The sequence below is a fragment of the Amphiprion ocellaris genome, chromosome 2 (assembly GCF_022539595.1).
Source record: "Amphiprion ocellaris isolate individual 3 ecotype Okinawa chromosome 2, ASM2253959v1, whole genome shotgun sequence".
NCBI classification, from domain to species: domain Eukaryota; kingdom Metazoa; phylum Chordata; class Actinopteri; family Pomacentridae; genus Amphiprion; species Amphiprion ocellaris.
Genome location: NC_072767.1, coordinates 17,988,897 through 18,007,708, shown reverse-complemented (window position 1 = coordinate 18,007,708; position 18,812 = coordinate 17,988,897). Strand labels below are relative to the sequence as shown.

General features: G+C 39.4%; 1 protein-coding gene across 1 annotated transcript in view; it reads left to right on the top strand.

Annotated features, from left to right (window-relative positions):
* Positions 1–213: 213 nt before the first annotated feature.
* The window catches only part of LOC111571026 (contactin-associated protein-like 4), a 144,429-nt gene continuing 125,830 nt past the window's right edge, over positions 214–18,812 (top strand). The window contains exon 1 of the mRNA XM_023274077.3: positions 214–573. Within this exon, the coding sequence (XP_023129845.2) occupies positions 489–573 (85 nt within the window). The 5' untranslated portion in view covers positions 214–488. The remainder of the gene's footprint in view (positions 574–18,812) is intronic.

The following is an 18,812-nucleotide window of genomic DNA, read 5'->3' as shown; positions in this document are numbered from 1 at the left end:
AGAGTGTTTATCTGCATCCCTTTTATTCAAAGAAATGTGACAGGTGCTTTGCTTTTATCTGAATGTGACCTACAGCAGGTCAGAGAGCTGAACATGCTGCCACTGCTGCGCTGTAGTAAAACTGAACTGGGACTCCCTCCAGGAACTCTGAGCCTCTCCAGGATCACAGTGAGGGAGGCGGTGCGCTCGGACTCGGACATGCGACAGTCTCGTAAAAGCCCTCCCTCCTCTTTTTCCTCGCTCCATTCTTTTTCCCTCCATCACTTGACGGAGGGCAGGCGGCGTGAGAGCATCCTCCTCCTCCCCACCGGGTACCGGCCAGAGCAGGGCTTCCGCAGCGCAGCGCACCGGAGCGGAGCTGGAGGAGAGCAGAGGAGAGAAGCCAACAGGAGAAGAAGAGGAGGAGGAGGAGGAGGAGGAGGAAGAAGGACGGACTGTCTCCCCTCAGACAGGCGGGATTGTACTCCGCAGCATCCCGGCGCTCCAACATGCCTCTGGGAATCAGGAGACTCGCTGGGATTAGCGCGCTGATCGGCTGCTTGCTGCTTGGCTCCTGTGGGACATCTGGAGAAGGTGAGCGGCTCCGTGCGCTCCTGGCGCCGCCGGAGGGGAAGCTGAGTGTGTTGTTGTGTAGAAAGAGACCCCCGTGGTTTGTTACGCACTGAGATAACTCAGCTGGAAGGGTACTGACTAACAGCGGGAGGCTTGGCTGGATAGAACATCCGAGTTTCAAGTGTCCACTCAAGATAAATCTGCTAATTAAGAATGGGAAAAAAGTCAGGAAATTGTTCTGTCAGTCTTAATCCTCACATAATTTGAAAAGTAATTCTCAGTTCATGACGACTGATAAGAGCTACTTTTCATAGGCAAAATTTAATGAGTTTTTTTAGGAATTATTTTCATTCTCAGTGAATTTGTTGATTGTTTTTGGGGTTAATCACAATGTGACGCCTCCACATGTCCAAAACCCAAATGTATGAAACAATAATGTAAAACAGGGAAAAGAAGATGCAAATTTGGTTTTTAAAACAATTTTCATTTAGTTCCATTGATGATTGTTTCTTATTCTTCAAAAAAAAAAAAAAAAGTCATGCAATCTGCAATTTTCCTTTTTGTTTTTTCTGTGCATTCACTTTTTCCACAACTAAACCCATCCAGCCTGTAGAGGAGAGACGTTAAGGCTGATTGTGATCTGCGCTGCGACCTGTTTCTCCAGGTCTGGGGAGCTCAGGCAGTTTATTCGCTGAATTTAGTGAATTAAACAGTTGGCTGGGTCTGATCCGACCACAGCGGGGGCTTGTTGTTGAAAGGGAGCGCACATTCTCTGGGGATTTACGGCTGTCAAGTTTTAAGCGATATCCCACAAGTTGCCTTCTTATTTTAGCTTTTTTCAAGCATTTGATGTTTTCTCATGAGAGCAGGGGAGAGGGAAGAGAGACTGTGGTCTATGTGTGGAGATGTGGGAAAGCTGCTCAGGAGGAGGAGGATGCTGCTGCTGATTTGGCTCCACTTTTATGCTCAGAGAAGGTTTCAGAAAAGATCTCCTAAAAAAGTGGGTTCTGGAATACGGGGATGAATAAGGAGGGAAATTGAATTTTTCTTTATTTAATGCCTGTGTGAGAAAAGTGATTTTCAGGAAGGAGAATTTGCCCTGCAACAAGTGTGATATATCTCCTATTCCCTGCTGTTATTGAGTCCCTGAGCGCACATGAGCTGTTCATTTCCTCTTGGGAGGTTTTAATGAAATGTTCCAGGAGCTGCACAGTTGATTTGGCTCAGTAGAACCTCCTGGCCCGCCCTCCGCACTGTAATTACTGTACTCTATCTTACTGATGCTGTAAATAAGGCCAGTCACTTATGTGGCGTCCCTGTTGACAGACTGACAAAGAAATCACCAGTGAGCCTGAAGGATCAGACGGGTTTTCTCATGCTTGTAGTTGATCGGCTCTGAGACATTCAAGTTTATAAATCGATGGCTGAATATGGATCAGAGCGGAGGACAGGGAAGAGGCTCATCAATAGGCATTGTGGAGTCTCAGCTGTATTGATTGTTTGAAAAAGCAACAGCTTCGACAAAAGGAAGCCGTATTTATACTATGGAGTGAAACTGATCCAGATTCAGATGAAATGGGTACATTGTGTTGGCTGAGGGACAAAAGTTTCCTTCAGCGCATGAAGCCCCAGATCAACAAGAGATCCTGCAATTTTACTGTAACACTTCATGCTTCGTGCATTTTGTTCTGCAGCATAAGGAATACCAGCCAGAGCCTTTATCATCCACATAATAACCTGTCTCCTGTCCAGATTATGCTTCCTAAGCGATGAAAAGGTTTCAGTTCAGTAAAGGACTGTGATACCATTCATCATGTTCTGTACAAGAAGGACAGGAGGTGGCTCTCATTGTCACACCCATCATCGTCATTGGTAGTGTCTCCGTCTTTCTCTGGCAAACCTGACTAATGTAACCCTTTATAACTTCTTTAACTGTAATCAAAGGCTGTTATTCAAACACACAATCAGAGTAATTGTTTGAAGGCTGGAAAAAGGAGCTATAAGAACTGGAAATGAGTTGAGGAAGAAGGTTTTAAATGCTGTTTAACCAGCCGACAAGCACTTCAGCTGAAGTAATGACATTTTAAAGTCCCCCTCTGGTCACTGATTTTTTTCTCTAAAATCTCATCTCCCTGTATAAGAGTTACATATTCAGAAGTTTTTTTTTCCTTGCAAATAATCCCTTCCTTACTTAAAAAGCCTCAAATGTACCTCTACACCAATGCTTCCTCTAGAGGTCTCGCTTCTTCTTGCACCTACCCACCCCTCCCCACTCACTGTAGCTCCGGCACACCAGCTCCCCTGCAACCCTGCTTAAACTCTGTAAAGCTACTCTACGCTACGCACTGCCAGTTTCTATAGTTTTTATATCCATGTTTAAAGGGGGAAGTGATTCTGTAAAAGAATAATGATGCAGAAAGCTCCATCCTTCAAGTTGTCAGGATTTGTTCTTTAGGTTCCCCCAGAAATTAGGATTCTGTGTTTTTAAGGTGGAAATGCTCAGTAATGGTGTTGACTGTTTACTCATGATTCATCTTCCAGCATATCAAAAATAAAACATGGACATGGTAACAATGTAAAAAAAACTAAATTTTTCCGTTCATACGTGCAGTATGTTGAAAGGGGTTGTTATTGCCTTCCAAAACACATTTGATTTGAGTGTTTTTCTACTTAAGGTTAGTGCAGAAAAATGGGTTAAGGTTAGGTGAAAAATTCGTTCATGTTTAAAAGAAGCCGGTTGTGACTGTTGGTTGGAGGCAGCCTCCAGTGTTGAAGTCGTGTGGTCCATACAACCATTCGTTCACCCTGACCTCTTTCTAAGTGGTTTTGTGCTACAAAGGTCACAAACCACTCAGAAAGGGGTCAGGCCTTGAAAATGAAAGTGGTTTGTGTGTTGTTCAGCCACATCAGAAATCATAAGTATTCTTGCCTCACCACTGTGCATTTGGCCATCATGTATGAGGTGGGCGTAAATGTCGAATTCTTGGTTTGGAAAGTTACAGAAAAGATTTCCAAACCTACTCATTAATCTAACATGCATTTCTAATGGGGTCTAGTGGCCCTTCCCACAACACTGTACTACTGTCTTTGCTAGTATGAAAAAAAACAGCCTTTATGACCACAAGAGGTCACTGGCATTTGAAGAAATGAGCGAGGCTGTAATTTTCCAGGCAACGACACCCAACTCATTATCATCTTTTGCATCGCTATCACCACCAACCCCACTGTCATCACTAACAGTTCATCTGGTGAACAACAGTCACTGTTTTTTTAGTTTCATTACTCTGTCAAGGCATGGTGGAGTTACGTGATGATCGACGTACGTTTGTCCATCTGTTTGTCTGTTAGCAACATTACTGAAAAATGGACTAATGGATTTGGATGAAATTTTGTACACATGCATAACACACGCCTGTGGTCAGCGAAAGGTGATTTTGTTTGTGGGTACATCTATATTAAATGGCCACATTCTATGTTGCTGTGATTTCTGCCACAAATTTTTTCAAGATTTTATCCGTTGTTAATGATACAACTGAGCAGCCTTGGCGGAGTACTGCGCTCTCTGAGTGCTTTTCTTGTTTTGCTAATACCATCAGCCCCACTTTACTGCAGCAGCATATAGGTAGACACATTTCTTATCTATCTTTCTAAATCATTAAAATACAGTTTTTGTCGTCATTTTGATTACTGCACCTGCAGGAACAGCAGGGTAACTTCAGTAGCGTCTCATCTCTCAGATGGCAGAGACTGTGGACTGGGCGTGTGGGATTATTTCAGTAGCTGAGTCTGAGGGGGGACTTCAGCATGTTGTTGAATTCTGGAAATTCATCTTCTTCAGTCTACAGCCAGACAGAGAATAAGTTTGAAAAAAGTATGCAGGGTGTGAATTTGATTTAAATTTGGGCCTGGCTCCCTGCTTCATATGCGAACAGCCATGTCTCATCAGAATTTATTACTTTTCAATGAGCTGGTGGTTTGGACTGAGAGAACATAAACCTCTGAATAAAATCAATTTTAATGTGAATGTGTGCAACGCTTTCTCGGCAAACCCCTCCTGTCCTTTATGCTTCATGAGATAGTGGAGTTTTAGAGAACCAGTGTGGGGAAAGAGCAAAAGTAGTGGAGGATGAATTGTCCTGTTTTTTGCGTCATGTGTTAAGTAGGAGTGGAGTCATGAAGAGGTTCTGATTAAGTCAAGGTTACATAAAGGTGGCAGTGGTTGGTGGTGTGAGCCTGGAGCTGTCAGTCATGAGTCTAGATTTATTAATCCAGGGACAAGTAGTTAAGCGATAAAAGTGACAGAGAACTGCAGTCCATCCATCTGCCTTTGTGACCTGTGGGATTTTGTGTTTGCCCAAGGCCGGCTCCCCAGTGCACGTCTGCCTCCCTAAAAACAGGCCCATTCATCAAATGGCCCTGTCATTATATCAGATGACTTGTTATCAGTCCAAGAATCGGCCACATTCTGCTGAGGTCACTATTCACTGTCACTCTGTGAGGCAGCAGGAAAATAGAAAGTGTAGGCATCGGCTATTAGCAAAAACACACTGTGTTAATGTGGAGTGACATGTTAAATGGTGAATTGTGTTGGTGACTGCCTGTGGAGCTTCAGTCTAGATTCAGCTTTACTTGTACAGTTGGAAATGAGTATCTACAGTGAGAGAGAAATTCTCCCTGGAGATGTTATGGCTTAGGTTTTTAGTACATCTAAATGGGTAGTTCAGAGGAAAATATGATAAAAATTTGAAAAATATACTCTTTTTTTAAAAAACTGTGGCCATGACAAAACTTGTGTACCTTTCAGTCATATTACATTATCTCCATCAGCTGATGGATGGAGTTTTTCTATTTGTCACTGAGTTGTGGAGGTTCACATGACCATGTCTTCAAAGCAGTTTAGTCTCTTCATCCAGTAATTCAAGTCCACACTGCATTCTCCATTACATTTTCAAGGAAACATGTTTTTTCTTGGATTACATTTATCTGTTATGTATAACAAATACATTTCCAATGAGCATATCTATGTAATTTATCATATTCCTTTCAACTGTCCCTCCTTTTCAGCCAAACAGTCATATATTATATAGACACAGGGCAACTCAGAAACCAATTATCTTCGGTCTCTAAACCCTACCAAACTTCTAATGTCATTGTGAAAGGGTAATCTGACTGATCAAATGCAGACTGTATGTATAAGCTGCCCATTTCCACCACACATTTTACACAACACTGTCTTCCCTATTTGCTATCTACATGTAACCATTTTCCAAATCCCCTTTGCTATGGAAAACAACAACATAAAAGCAGAAACCTAAATGCTGAAACTAGCAACTTTTGCAGAAGATCATGCAATAAGGTAGTTCTGCCTTATTGCATCAGACTGTATTTTATGTAGCACATTTTATACAGATAGAATGTATTGCAAAGTGCTTTACTCATCAAAAAGAAAAAAACAGAAACAGGGTAAAAATGTGTAAACTAATTGACAAATAAGTTAAATAAATACAAATTAACTACTGAGGTAGCGACTAAGGTAGGTCTTGAGTTTGGTTTTAGTTCAATGTCAAGCCAGAATTTTTTGTTTATTAGTTATTGATGACAAGAAATCACAACAACATAGAATGTGGCCATTTAATATAGATGTAACTACAAACAAAATGACCTGCGCTGAGCACAGGCATGTGTTATGTATGTGTACGTTATCTGCGGATCCAGAATCACATGACTTAAATATGTAACGAGCGGCAGCAATTGATTTAACTCGGAAACACCCCCACAATTTAATCAATTGTTCCTTTTATTATTTTCGATACATATCATCATATGGATGGCTGGGTGCCTCACTTACCTGCGGAACACATGGCACCGGGATGCACTATGGGAAGAAGACAAGCCGGTGAAGGCAGGGTGATGCTTTGGGCAATGTTCTGCTGGGAAACATTGGGTCCTGCCATCCATGTAGATGTTTCTTTGACATGTACCACCTATCTAAGCATTGTTGCAGACCATTTACTCCCTTTCATGGAAACTGTATTCCCAGATGGCTGTGACCTCATTCAGCAGGATAATGCATCGCGTCACAAAGCAAAAATGGTTCAGGAATGGTTTGAGGAGCACAACAATGAGTTTGAGGTGTTGACTTAGCCTCCAAATTTCCCAGATCTCAATCCAATGGAGCATCTGTGGGATATGCTGGAGAAACAAGTCCAATCCATGGAGGCCCCACTTCACAACTTCCAGAATTTAAAGGATCTGCTGCGAACATGTTGGTGCCAGATACCACAGCACACCTTCAGGGGTCTAGTAGAGTCCATGCCTCGATGGGTCAGGGCTGTTTTGGCAGCAAAACGGGAACCAACACAATATTAGACAGGTGGTCATAATGTTATGCCTGATCTGTATATGTAGATATAGTATCTGGATCTTGGAATTGAGGCCAATGTTAAAATGCCTTAGTCCTGCATTTTTTACTTTTTAGCCAGCAGTTGACAACATAATTAGTAGCAAATGAAGTCTGATTGCATAGACATCAGTGACAAAGTGATCCTACTTCTCACTTGATTTGGTGCCTCTGTAAATTTTTCTTAATGGGTTTATGGTTCCAATCTCTACTTTCAAGTCTCCATCAATATGGTGTGATGTTTATTTTGTAAATTATGCTTCCATTTAGAGTAAAATAGACAATAAAGAAGTTTTAGGGCACGGGTCCTTTGTATTTGACAAGTCATTACCGTTTGGGTTTCGTCAGGGTCTCAGTCAGATTCACTCCTTGCTTATGGTATCAACACACCAAGAAATAAACGGCCAAAGGGCCAAACTCATCACTTCAAAAAGGTAATCCACAAACTCATAGGCTATGTCGCTGTGGCTATGTTTGCAGCTACATACAATCTGTGGTTTACTAGCAAGTCCCACGTGTGCTGGGACAAAGTGCGTCATAGGTTTTTAGAGCTTTTCTTTACTGAAAACACATGCTGATAGCAGACTGCAAAACTGAAATAAAGAGCCAAAAGATGCTAATTGTTCCACAGAGCTGAGAGAAACAGCAAGTGATAATTGTAGATGGATTCATCGTTGTGTGCAACACCTCTGACATTCATTATCCAACCCATTGCTATTTTAAAAATAGTCCTTATGGCAGTCAAAAATATGGAAATGATGTAGATATTTCAATCAATTGATAAAAATTATATGAGCTCCCAGCTCTTCCTGTCCTGAATTGTTGAGGTCATCCATCCGGTTTTTAAAATCTCATTTACCAATGTGATTCTCTAGCGAAAGCTAAATACATGGGGTGGGCAAAATGATTGAAGAAACAGGTAGTTAGAGCTGACTTCGAGCCAAACATTTGATGTAAAATGGAGACACAGATTTGAACGGACACTGTATTTCTATTAGAGTGTGTGTGTGTATGTGTGTGTCTCTGTGTGTCTGTGACGAGAAGAAAAAAGTAAAGAGAAGAAGAAGAGCAGAAAGTGGTAGCAGAAGAAAAGAAAAAGTCAGTGGAGGAGTTTGGTTCAGTGCCCTGTGTGGACATTCATTGCTGGTGCCCTCTTGCCTTGAAGCCATACAGTGACACTCCCAACTTCTTCTCTCATTTCACCCATCGCTGGGTTTTCTTTGTACGTGTGTGTGTGTCGTCAGATCCATTCGCCGGACTCGCCTCATCTCAGCGTCACACAGCTTCAGCTCTCTGGTGCCTTGCTACACAAGTTCCTGCCAAAAAAAAAAAAGTCTTGTTCACAGCCTTACTTTCCTCCCTGCTAGGTGATATCACTGTAACATGACGTTTCAACACAATTACATTTCTTCGAAGAGAACTATCTGGTGAAACTGGTTAATTGCCCTGTTTTAAGAATGTGTCAAAAATTATCACTCTCTGGGAGCAGAGCTAAATTCATTGGAAATGTGTCAGTGTTACGATGATGATTTAGGTGTTTGCAGTGTTAAATGGCCTATGGGGATGAAAAAGATGTCTCTAATTTCACAATACTTAGGGTGGAATAAACACATTGTTTGAAATTTTGTTATCTAAACCAGAATAGTGCATTTTAGGCCATATTCTTATATTTACTTTTTAATGAATGTCATATACTAGGAACAGATTTTGAAGTATGATTTACTCATGTTTTACTTATCCTACACATTTTTCTTTCTGTGTTTTTTGGTTTTTGCCATCTTTCTTTCTTCTAAGCAATAGCTTTAGCAAATATGGAGAAAATATAGTATCCAATATAATTGGCTACCATCAGCAATGTGTAACATTAATGCACCACATAGCTTCTTGTGCAATCAGTTTTCTCCCTGTAATCAGGTTTCATACACCACTGTTCAAATGTTTGGGGTCACCCAGACAATTTCATGTTTTCCATGAAAACTTACACTTTTATTCATGTGCTAACATAATTGCACAAGGGTTTTATAAATCATCAATTAGCCTTTCAACACCATTAGCTAACACAATGTAGCATTAGAACACAGGAGTGATGGTTGCCAGAAATGGGCCTCTGTACTCCTATGTGGATATTCCATTAAAAATCAGCTGTTTCCAGATAGAATAGTCATTTACCACATTAACAAAGTGTAGACTGGATTTTTGATTCATTTAATGTCATCTTCATTGAAAAAAAATGCTTTTTTTTTTTTAAAAATAAGGACATTTCTAAGTGACCCCAAACTTTTGAATGGTGGTATGTGTGCAGAAGAAGAACCAAATGCAAACACACACAGCAGACTGGCAAGTAGACAAAAAAATGTAACTTTAATTAAACTTACCAAAGGCAAAACAACCAAAGGTGCTGCAGAGTGTGGAGAAATCCAAAAGTCCAACTAGAGTAATCCAATAAGAGAAAGAGAGATGAATCCAATATCCAAAAAAAATGACAAATAAAGAAAAGAAATAAAACTGAGGGATGGGGGTGCGAGGATGCAGGCAGGAAACTGGAGGACTAACATAGAAGAACAGGCAAACTGACACAGTGAACGCAGGGATGAACACAGACTAAGTGACAGAGACAGAGAGAGACACACAGGGCTGAATACACCAGGGAGGCAATTAGGAACAGGTGGAAACAATCAGGGAGTCACGAAAAGTGGGAACAAGACAAAGACAGGAGGTGAGATAAACCAAAAGCTCGTCTCATTTCTCTATTTTGAGCCTCCTCGTCTCCTCCGTCCACCTGCCTGTGACCCGCAAATCGATCTCAGCGTGCCATGTTGAAGGAAGTCTCAATAGCTAAAATGGCTTGCCAGATGAGCAATAAGCGAGGATTCAGAGGTGTAGCCTCCATGTTTCCTTTTTGGCACCCGTGACGTATAAATGAAGCTGGAATACACAAACCATATCAGGACTTAAAAATGTGTGTGTCATACTCAATCATACTATATGTCACTCTATTTATATACTACTCTTTTGTGTGCCTCTTTTAAACTTCATGGTGTGTGTGATTGTGTAATGAAAAAATAAAACTGTATGACATCCATACATTGTTGCCACATTATGCCACATTGTGAAGTGAACTATGAGTACATATATACTGTAAGTTATAATGAACATTGTTCTGCTCGTTGGACAAACATCACAAAATAAAGCAGCAGGCTGTAACAGAACAATGGACAGATGATTCGGCTGTGCCATACGTCACATTTAATCGACGTTGCTTGAAAATGACGACTCCGAGGCGAAGATGTATCATTTTGTTAAAAGCCTGTTTTCTCGACTACGCCCTCCTCACGCCTTTACTTGCCTCCTCAGTTTGCATCTCTGGTGGGAGGAACTAAGGTGCAAGGAGAGAATTCAAGGAAAGGAATCAAGACACTGGAAATGAACTGTAAACCTAAAATCGTGACCTAAAAACAGTGATCAATCCAAAGCAAACCTTGAAATCCACCATAACTACTTTAAGTCACACAAGCAGTGGAGCAATTTCAAGCTTTGATATCTGCAGCAGGGTTCAGGATGGGTGTTTTTACCAAATACTGACTTATAGTGCTCTTTTTCTTCTACTTATAATTACATTAAATTAAAGTAACCATCTAAAGAAGGTTGTCTGCATTTATTTGCACTTTATAAACAGTCAGATATGTAATTTGTTAATGAGTGCCCAAATTCTTGCATACAGCTCTGTGTTTAATTTATTACTGCAAGCCTTGTGCAACTTCAAGGGATAAGCTTTTCCTAGATACAGAATCACAAGCATCCTCCCCCATTGCTCCCACTTCTCTCAATCCATTAAACAGCCAATCAGCATTGCATTAGCTTTAAATACAGATAATTGTAGCCCAGTCTTCCCCTTTGGCCTTCCCCGTTTACGCTTTAATGACAGCTTCTACGCTTGTTAGCTTGAGGAGTGCTGAAATAAAGTAGGAGTAGGTCATGTTTGTGACTCTAAAAATAAATATTCATTACAAGCATCAAGACTTTATGACACTGCTCACCCTGTCTGACACTGTCAGTCTCAATACTCCTGGATCTTAATTCTGCAGTTTTCGGCATCAACTCAATTTCTTTTGATTGTGCTCTTGACAGCTATGCAAGAAATCAAACGGACTTTAAACAAGTTCAGTTGAGTTGTTTTCAAAACCACAAAAAAATACATGTGGGTTTCAAAAGAAATTCTCAGGTTTCCTTTTTACAAGAAGCATTTATCAATGTTAGATATTATTTTGAACCTAAGAGACCTTCAGAGCCAGGGTAATTTTTCACTTGCAGGATGTCACCCAAAAGACACTCTGTCTGACACAAATCAACAAGTTAACAAGATGTGAACGAGAAATGTGTAGATGCAGTGTTTCAACATGAAACTGTGAACATAGAGGAAATTATGTCCTGCCACTCAGGAAAGGGCAGCTATGAAAATTTCAGTGGGATGTGTTATTGTCCACAACACAGAATCAACTTGATGACACTGATGAAAAAGAAAACATGGTACAGCCAGTGGACTTTAGATGTCAAACTTTTATTAAATGGAAAACAGCTTTTTGTGGTCAAATGGTTTCAGCCATAGTGTATTAAAGATAGACATGGTCACCATTACATCATCATTGGTTTATGGACGACTTGTTTTGAAGACTAGAATTTAGAATCTGGCTGTTTCCATCTTGGTCATTTGAAACTGGCTGTAATGAGGAATGAATGTCAGCGAGAACTAGAGAACACTACGTACAGAAACATTGTAGTGACCTGTAAATCTGTAAATCACATAAGTAACCCTGCTCTAAATTTCCAGCAACCATCACTCCTGTGTTCTAATGCTACGTTGTGTTAGCTAATGGTGTTGAAAAGCTAATTGATGATTAGAAAACCCTTGTGCAATTATGTTAGCACATGAATAAAAGTGTGAGTTTTCAAGGAAAACATGAGATTGTCTGGGTGATCCCAAACTGGTGTAAGGTTGCCCCCACTGCCCTCAATTAATTCCATTAATATTAATTACTAAATTAATAACAGTATTGAAAATTAGCAAAATATTTTTTTAATGTTTCTGTAATGGTTAATCTGCCAGTGTGTGCAAGATCTTGAATCAAAATGATATCTTTAATGCTAAGATATAATTATTGTTGTTATCCATGAATTTTCAAACTTACTGTTTTACAAAAAAGCAGAAAAAAATAGTAAAGCACATTATTCATGTAACTGGTTGATTACAGTTTATACAGATACTCTGAAATACAATCCCTCCAAGATAAAGAACCGTCTCAAATACCCAGTAATGACACATATTTAAGTTGAACTTCTTTAGTATCCACAAGGATTGTGACTCTTGTTCTGTGTTAGTAAAGGAGGATGTAGTGCATTAGTGCTACTCAGTTTGCAGAAGGAGAAGGTCAGGATCGACAAAATGTTCTGCAAAATATTTATTCATTGTAACATGGAAGATTTCATTCATATTCAGTGTCCCACCCATTGCCTACAGAACCTGTGAGCTCAAGGTTTAAGTCGTGGACTAATGTTTTGTTTTTTTTTTTTCCATCTTTCAGAGAACAGGCGATGCATTGCATGATTACATAACAATCTTTTAGAAACTTCAGTTCTCCTCCACCCACAGGGAGAGCTAACCCTAAGTGCCGGAGGCAATAGGGAAAGGAGGAAGAGCATAATAATTCTGTATTTGTTTTTTTTTTTGTTTTTTTTTTTTTTTTTAAGAACAAAGTGATTTAACATCCTCTAAATGAGAATGTCTGCAAAGACAAGTGTGCCATTCAGTGTCTTTTCCCTATTTTGAAATGCAAATAAGATCCATTAATGGTATTCTTATCACATACTCCACGTCTCCTCTTGGGTCCATTAGCAGAAGTGATGTAACCTGCAGCAATTTCACTAAATCTACATAAGACTGACATGTTTCATTGTCAGAGATCTTGAGTTTTTCTTATATTTACTAATGTGTGTGTTAATATTTTGTAACTTGTTTCAACACTCAGCATGTGTGCTAATGTGATCAGGGTTAAACCTCACAGACTCCAGCTTTGTTGCAGCGCAGTTGGTCATTCGCTGATTAGATCTGCCTCTCACGAAGCCACATTTTAATGTAGCACGCATGGAAGAAACTGCAACTTTCATACCATTTTGAAGAAAAACTAGTTCATTATGTTGCAGAGAACAGTTAAATGACAAGTGTACAATAAGTGTAATGCAGTTTTCTAACTTAAGAGGTGCTCATTGGTGAGATTCAGCAGAATTATTGGGCTGCCTGGTGTGTTGCTAGCAGACAGGAGAAGAGCTGGAGAGGAGGAACAAACGTTTCTCTCATTGTTATCAGTCAGCCCCACTGCAGAGAGCCTCAGTTGAGCTGCCAGGCTGTCAAGCTCCGATCTGTAGCCAAAGCAGGCACAAGATTCACAAACTCTCAGCCAAACTACATTATCAGGCAAAGTATTAGTTTGACTTACGCAGCCACAAAATAGTATTGATTGAGGATGACTCAACAGAATAGTTTTATTTGAGATTTAAAGTCACAAATGGAGAAGTGAGTTCTGAAGTACTTCTGAAGATTTTGCAAACTATCAGTCACACCTCAATAGTCGTTCAGTGTGAACTAAATCTATTATGTTGTTGCACCTCCGAGTGACGTCATGTATTGTGTTGTCCAAACCCACATGCACTACCAGTCAACGGTTTGGACACACCTTCTCATTCAGTGGTTTTTATAAATTTGCATTATTTTCTACATTGTAGATTAATACTGAAAATTAATACTTTTTTGTTTACAATGTAATTCCATAAGTATTGTTTTATAGTTTTAATGTTTTCAGTATTAATCTACAATGTAGAAAATAATTAAATAAAAAACATTGAATGATAAGGTGTGCCCAGACTTTTGACTGGTAGTGTACATCTGTCCTTTCATCTGTCCGTCCATCCTATTCTCATGAATGCAATATCTCAGGAACAAAAAATTCTGAAAAATGTCCAGGATAGAATTGGATAAAATAATGAAGTGATTCCGCTTTATGTCCAAAAAGTTAAAGGGTATGGCATCATAAATGTTCTACAAAAACACTTTTCTGTCATTTATTTAACACAAGACAGGAACAGAAGGATAGATTGTGACCATAGTTTGCATTTGATCAGGTACTGATTTGGTGACATTAATCTTCTGTGTCCACCTGTTAAACTCCATAAAATGTTCACTGCATATATTATTTAAGTCTGGATGTACGCAGTAATTCAGAAACAAGACTTAATAGCCTCCAGCTATGCTAGTAACTCTGTTAGGCTGTAATACTGTAAAACGGTTAGATGGAGGAAAATTGAGGTCCAAAATGAGTCATTAGGGTGGTAGTATTGGTCATCAGTCCAGCTGTTTGATGAACTGTGCATTACAACACGTTTTTGATTACCATAAAACTTAGCCCAGTAACTCATGTCCCCTTCAAGATGATTTCTCTCTTTTATCTGCACTATCATTATAGTTCTGTGCTGGTAACAGCCCTGATCAGAGGGCAGAGCATTATCGTTTCAGTGTTTCTGCACAGCTGTCCATCCCATTTTCTTAAATGTAATGTCTCAAAAAATACCTTCAGAGAATGTATTCAAACATGGCACAAACATGCACATGGACTGAAAAATGAACTGATTAGGTTTTAAGTCTCAAAGTTCAAAGTCACCGTGACCTCATTCTTGTGAATGAAGATCTGGATCAAACACCCACTCGGATGATCCTTTAAGAATTTTGCGGTCAAAGGTTAAAGGGGCATTTCACTCTATGCAGATAGTACCAGAGGACCAGCAGATTACCAAAGGAGTCGTTTGGTTACATCCTCTTGGAACCATGAATGTTTGCACAAATTCCTCCAATCAATGAAATAGCTACTGAGATATCTATGTTTGGACTGAAGTGATGGAGCCACCAATCACCCTGTCATCCATGGAGCAACTTCTTAGACCAGGGATGTCAAACTCATTTTAGTTCAGGGGCCACATTCAGCCCAATTTGATCTCAAGTGGACCGGACCATTAAAATAACAGCATGATTACCTATAAATAACCACAACTCCAAAATTTTCCTTTGTTTTAGTGCAAAAATGTTCACATATAAGGAATCAGCTTTTTACAAAACATCATGAACAACCTGAAATTTCTTAAGAGCAATAAATTCAATTTCAACAACATGATGTCTCAGTTTATCATTCACACATTACAAACTACAGATCCTGGATCTACAAAGACACAAAACATTTAGTCACAGGTATCTGGAGCTGAATGATAGAGTATTGTACTTTATGATCAAAACGACAACAGTCAGACAAATAAAGGCAAAAACAAGAAGAATTATTAAAAAAAATGAGACACAAAATGACAAAAATGAGAAACAAAATGACAAAAAATTAGATAAATGGCATGAAACAAACAAAAAAGAGACAAAAATTTGACAAAAAAGTTGACAAAAAAATGGACAAATGACAAAAACGAGACAAAAACAATTACATAAATGATACAAACGAGACAAAATATGACAAAGTGAGAAAAAAACAAACACAAGCAAAACAAAAAAACCCACAAACTGACAAAAATGATGCTCAAAACAACAAATAAAGCAAAACACAAAATGACAAAAATAAGACAAAAACACAAGCGAGACAAAGACGAAACACAAAATAACAATAACATGAGACAAACAACAAAAGTCAGAAAAAAACACCAAAAACAAGACAAAATGCGACAAAAATGACACACAAAATGACAAAAAAAAACAATGAACAATTTAGTATTTTACTTGTCATGGTCTCAAAATTATTTTAAATTTATAGTTTAATAAATTTACAATTTGCTGTTACTGTCTTTTTACACCTCGCCCTCCTGCTCTCCCTGCTTCACCTGCCTGCACTCTGTTTTGCTGATTACTGCGATGAGTGTCACCTGCAGTAATTAGTTCACTGCATTCACCTGTTCTCTACCTCACCTCCAGTATTAGCTCTGTACTTCTATTCACTCCCCGCTGGATCATAGATTCACATTTCCTTCTTAGATTCTGTTGCCCTCTGAGATTCAGTTTCCACATGGACTTTGCTGCCCCACCTTTGGACTCCGTTTCAGCCCCTCCTGGATTTTCCCCACATGGACTCAGTTCTCCTACTGGGTTCTCACCAGCCCTGCTTCAGTCTCCAGCCTGTTTTTCCTGTCTCGTCTCCGTCTGCCCCTGGATTCCCTCAGCTTGTCTTCCCCCCCTGTTGTCAGTTCCCCCATTTTGTGAGTACCCCTCTTTAGCTTAGTATTGTTTATTCATTTTAGTTATGTAGATGCATTCTTAGTGTTGGTTTGTAGAGTTTTGAGTAGTTTGGTTTAGTTCTGTCCCCCAGTTTGATTCTCCATTTTATGTATTGGTTTAGTTATTCCCCCCCCCCAGTAACACTTGTCTTAGAGTGTAGCTGAAATGCTCCTCTAGTGAGTAATATTTAGAGGCATTTTTTAAAATCCACACAATTATTGAAATTGTTGCTAACAAGCTTAATGAGACACACTGATATAAACACTAGTGTGACACTGTGAAGTCATACATGGGACATGTCATTCATATCTCGGTGTGTTTTGACACTGCTCTGCAAAACACGTATTTGCTGTCAGTCAGCATGACACTCCTCACTGCTGTACACCTGCTATCAGCGCAGTCTCACAGAATCACTGTACAAATTATGCATGACTTGTTTCTCATTACAGCCACAAAAATATGCAGTTTTTTTAAAGTGGGACTTTTAATGTCTCGCAGAGTCTGCCTGCCACTTCTTTCTTGTCACGTTATTCATCCTGTTTCTTTATGCACACGAGGGACCAGACAGATTCTGTACCTGTGGGTGGATTTTCATGTTTTGACCCTTTTAGTTTGAGTGTGTCTGTCAGCGTCTCCAAAACGAGAGTACGGGCTTCAGGCTGGTGCCAATCTTGATATGAGATTTCCAATAACAAAGAGTAAACAATGCCTGTCTAAAAACAGCCTGTTTTTTTTTTTTTGTTTTTGTTTTTTTTTTTTTAATATTCATTGTAATGAAACCAACAGAACTTCTCAAGGGCATGTATGTGGGTACAAGTAGCAAATATGAGTTTGGGTTTTACTGCTGGAAATAATATATTTTACTGTTTCCTCTAAGTTTCTTTTGTGTAGTGGCACCTCTTTGGTTAAGGGTGAAAAGTTTGTAAAGACACAAGAGCCAACACAGTCAGTTTTCCACAAAAACCAAGTCTTACATGCCCTCATTATCCTGACTGAGAGAGAGAAAGATCAGCAAGTTGACTCTGAATGTCTGGGACACTTACACTGTGTTGATCTCTTTTAACTTTCATCTGCTGAAGAGATGGATGACATTCAGCATCTCTGGATCTTGTGGTGTCTCTGATACAAAGATATTTCACTATAATGGTAGAGTAGCTCCACATACTGCAGATAGATGAACTTTCTCTCTTTTCCTAATTGTTCTTGGTCTCCTGTACATGAATTATTGTGGTCATTTGACTTCAATCAGTTGAGGCTTGGAATACACAGTGACCAGGCGATATAGACAAGAGATAGTCACAGTACAGACTGAGATGTGCTGATCCAAGGAGTCAAGGTGACACAAGACCTGATTTTCTAAAGCTCTGATGTGCATTTATGCTGGAAAGTGACAGTTGTCATTGTGCAGACTTGTAGGTATCAATGTGTGCAGGCGTTGTGGCTTCGCTTAGACTGCAGGAAATCAGATGTGTTTCTCAAATCTGATCTTGCACTGTTATTTGTAAGTGGTCAGATCGGATTTTTGTGTTCATACATCCCCAACTTATCTTCATGGGTTGCTCGACTATTATGTAGGTGTCAGCTCATACCTGCTAATGGTGTATTTTTTTAAACTGAGGGATATCTCTCAACGAATCGTCTTATTTCTGTCGGTTCCTTTCAGCTTTCTTTGTCTCCCTCCACAGTGTCAAGAGTCTTATTTTGGCATCTGTCCATGGACTGGTGCTCTCTGTATTGTCCTCCATAGTGCTTTGCTTGCAGCAGGATGGATTCTGCTCAGCATGTCTGGATTTGATGTCATCATTGTGTGTTGCACTGCGAGTAACAATAGCAAGTAACTTCGAAATTTGTGTTCAGACTGAGATTAATCTATAGAAATATAATTGAAAACATGTCAATTAATTTCATGAAGTTTTTTTCTGGCTCGTCAGACTTTGCAAAATCAATGTGAATATAATCTGGATTTGCCAAAAAAAAGAGATACAGTCTTAATCTTGGGGGTGGAAAAAGACCTACGATGTGTGTTGAATGCCACCCAGGTTTCCTAGAAATTGCAACCAGATTACATTTTCTATTAATCTTTTTTTCTGTTAATGTAACTAGGAATCATTGTTTCTTAGCTTATTTGGCAAGTTGCAAAAGCATTAATATGAAATATTTTCAGCAATTTGTTCACAGTTTTAGTTTTCTTTTGACTAAAATATCCAATCTGCAGTACAATCTGTAGAACTTTTTTCCAAGCTGTTTGCTGATTTAAAAATACCTACTTCCTGGCAGGTGCCTTCTAATTGCCCGAACAACCTGCTTTCCCTACTTCAGTGCTGATGGGAGATGGCAAATGCTGATTGGTTATTTTCTGCCCTCTGAATGTCCTTGAAGTGTTTTCAGCTTATATTCTTAATTTTTGACATTTTCAGCCTCCATAGATCAGTGGCAGGGATTTTAGATAGCTTTTCCCTCTATTTTAATGTAACTTTCCTGTATTTGTGCTTTACCTTTTTTTTCTTTCCCTCACCTTTTAAATATCAGCCTTGTCTTTTTAAATCACTG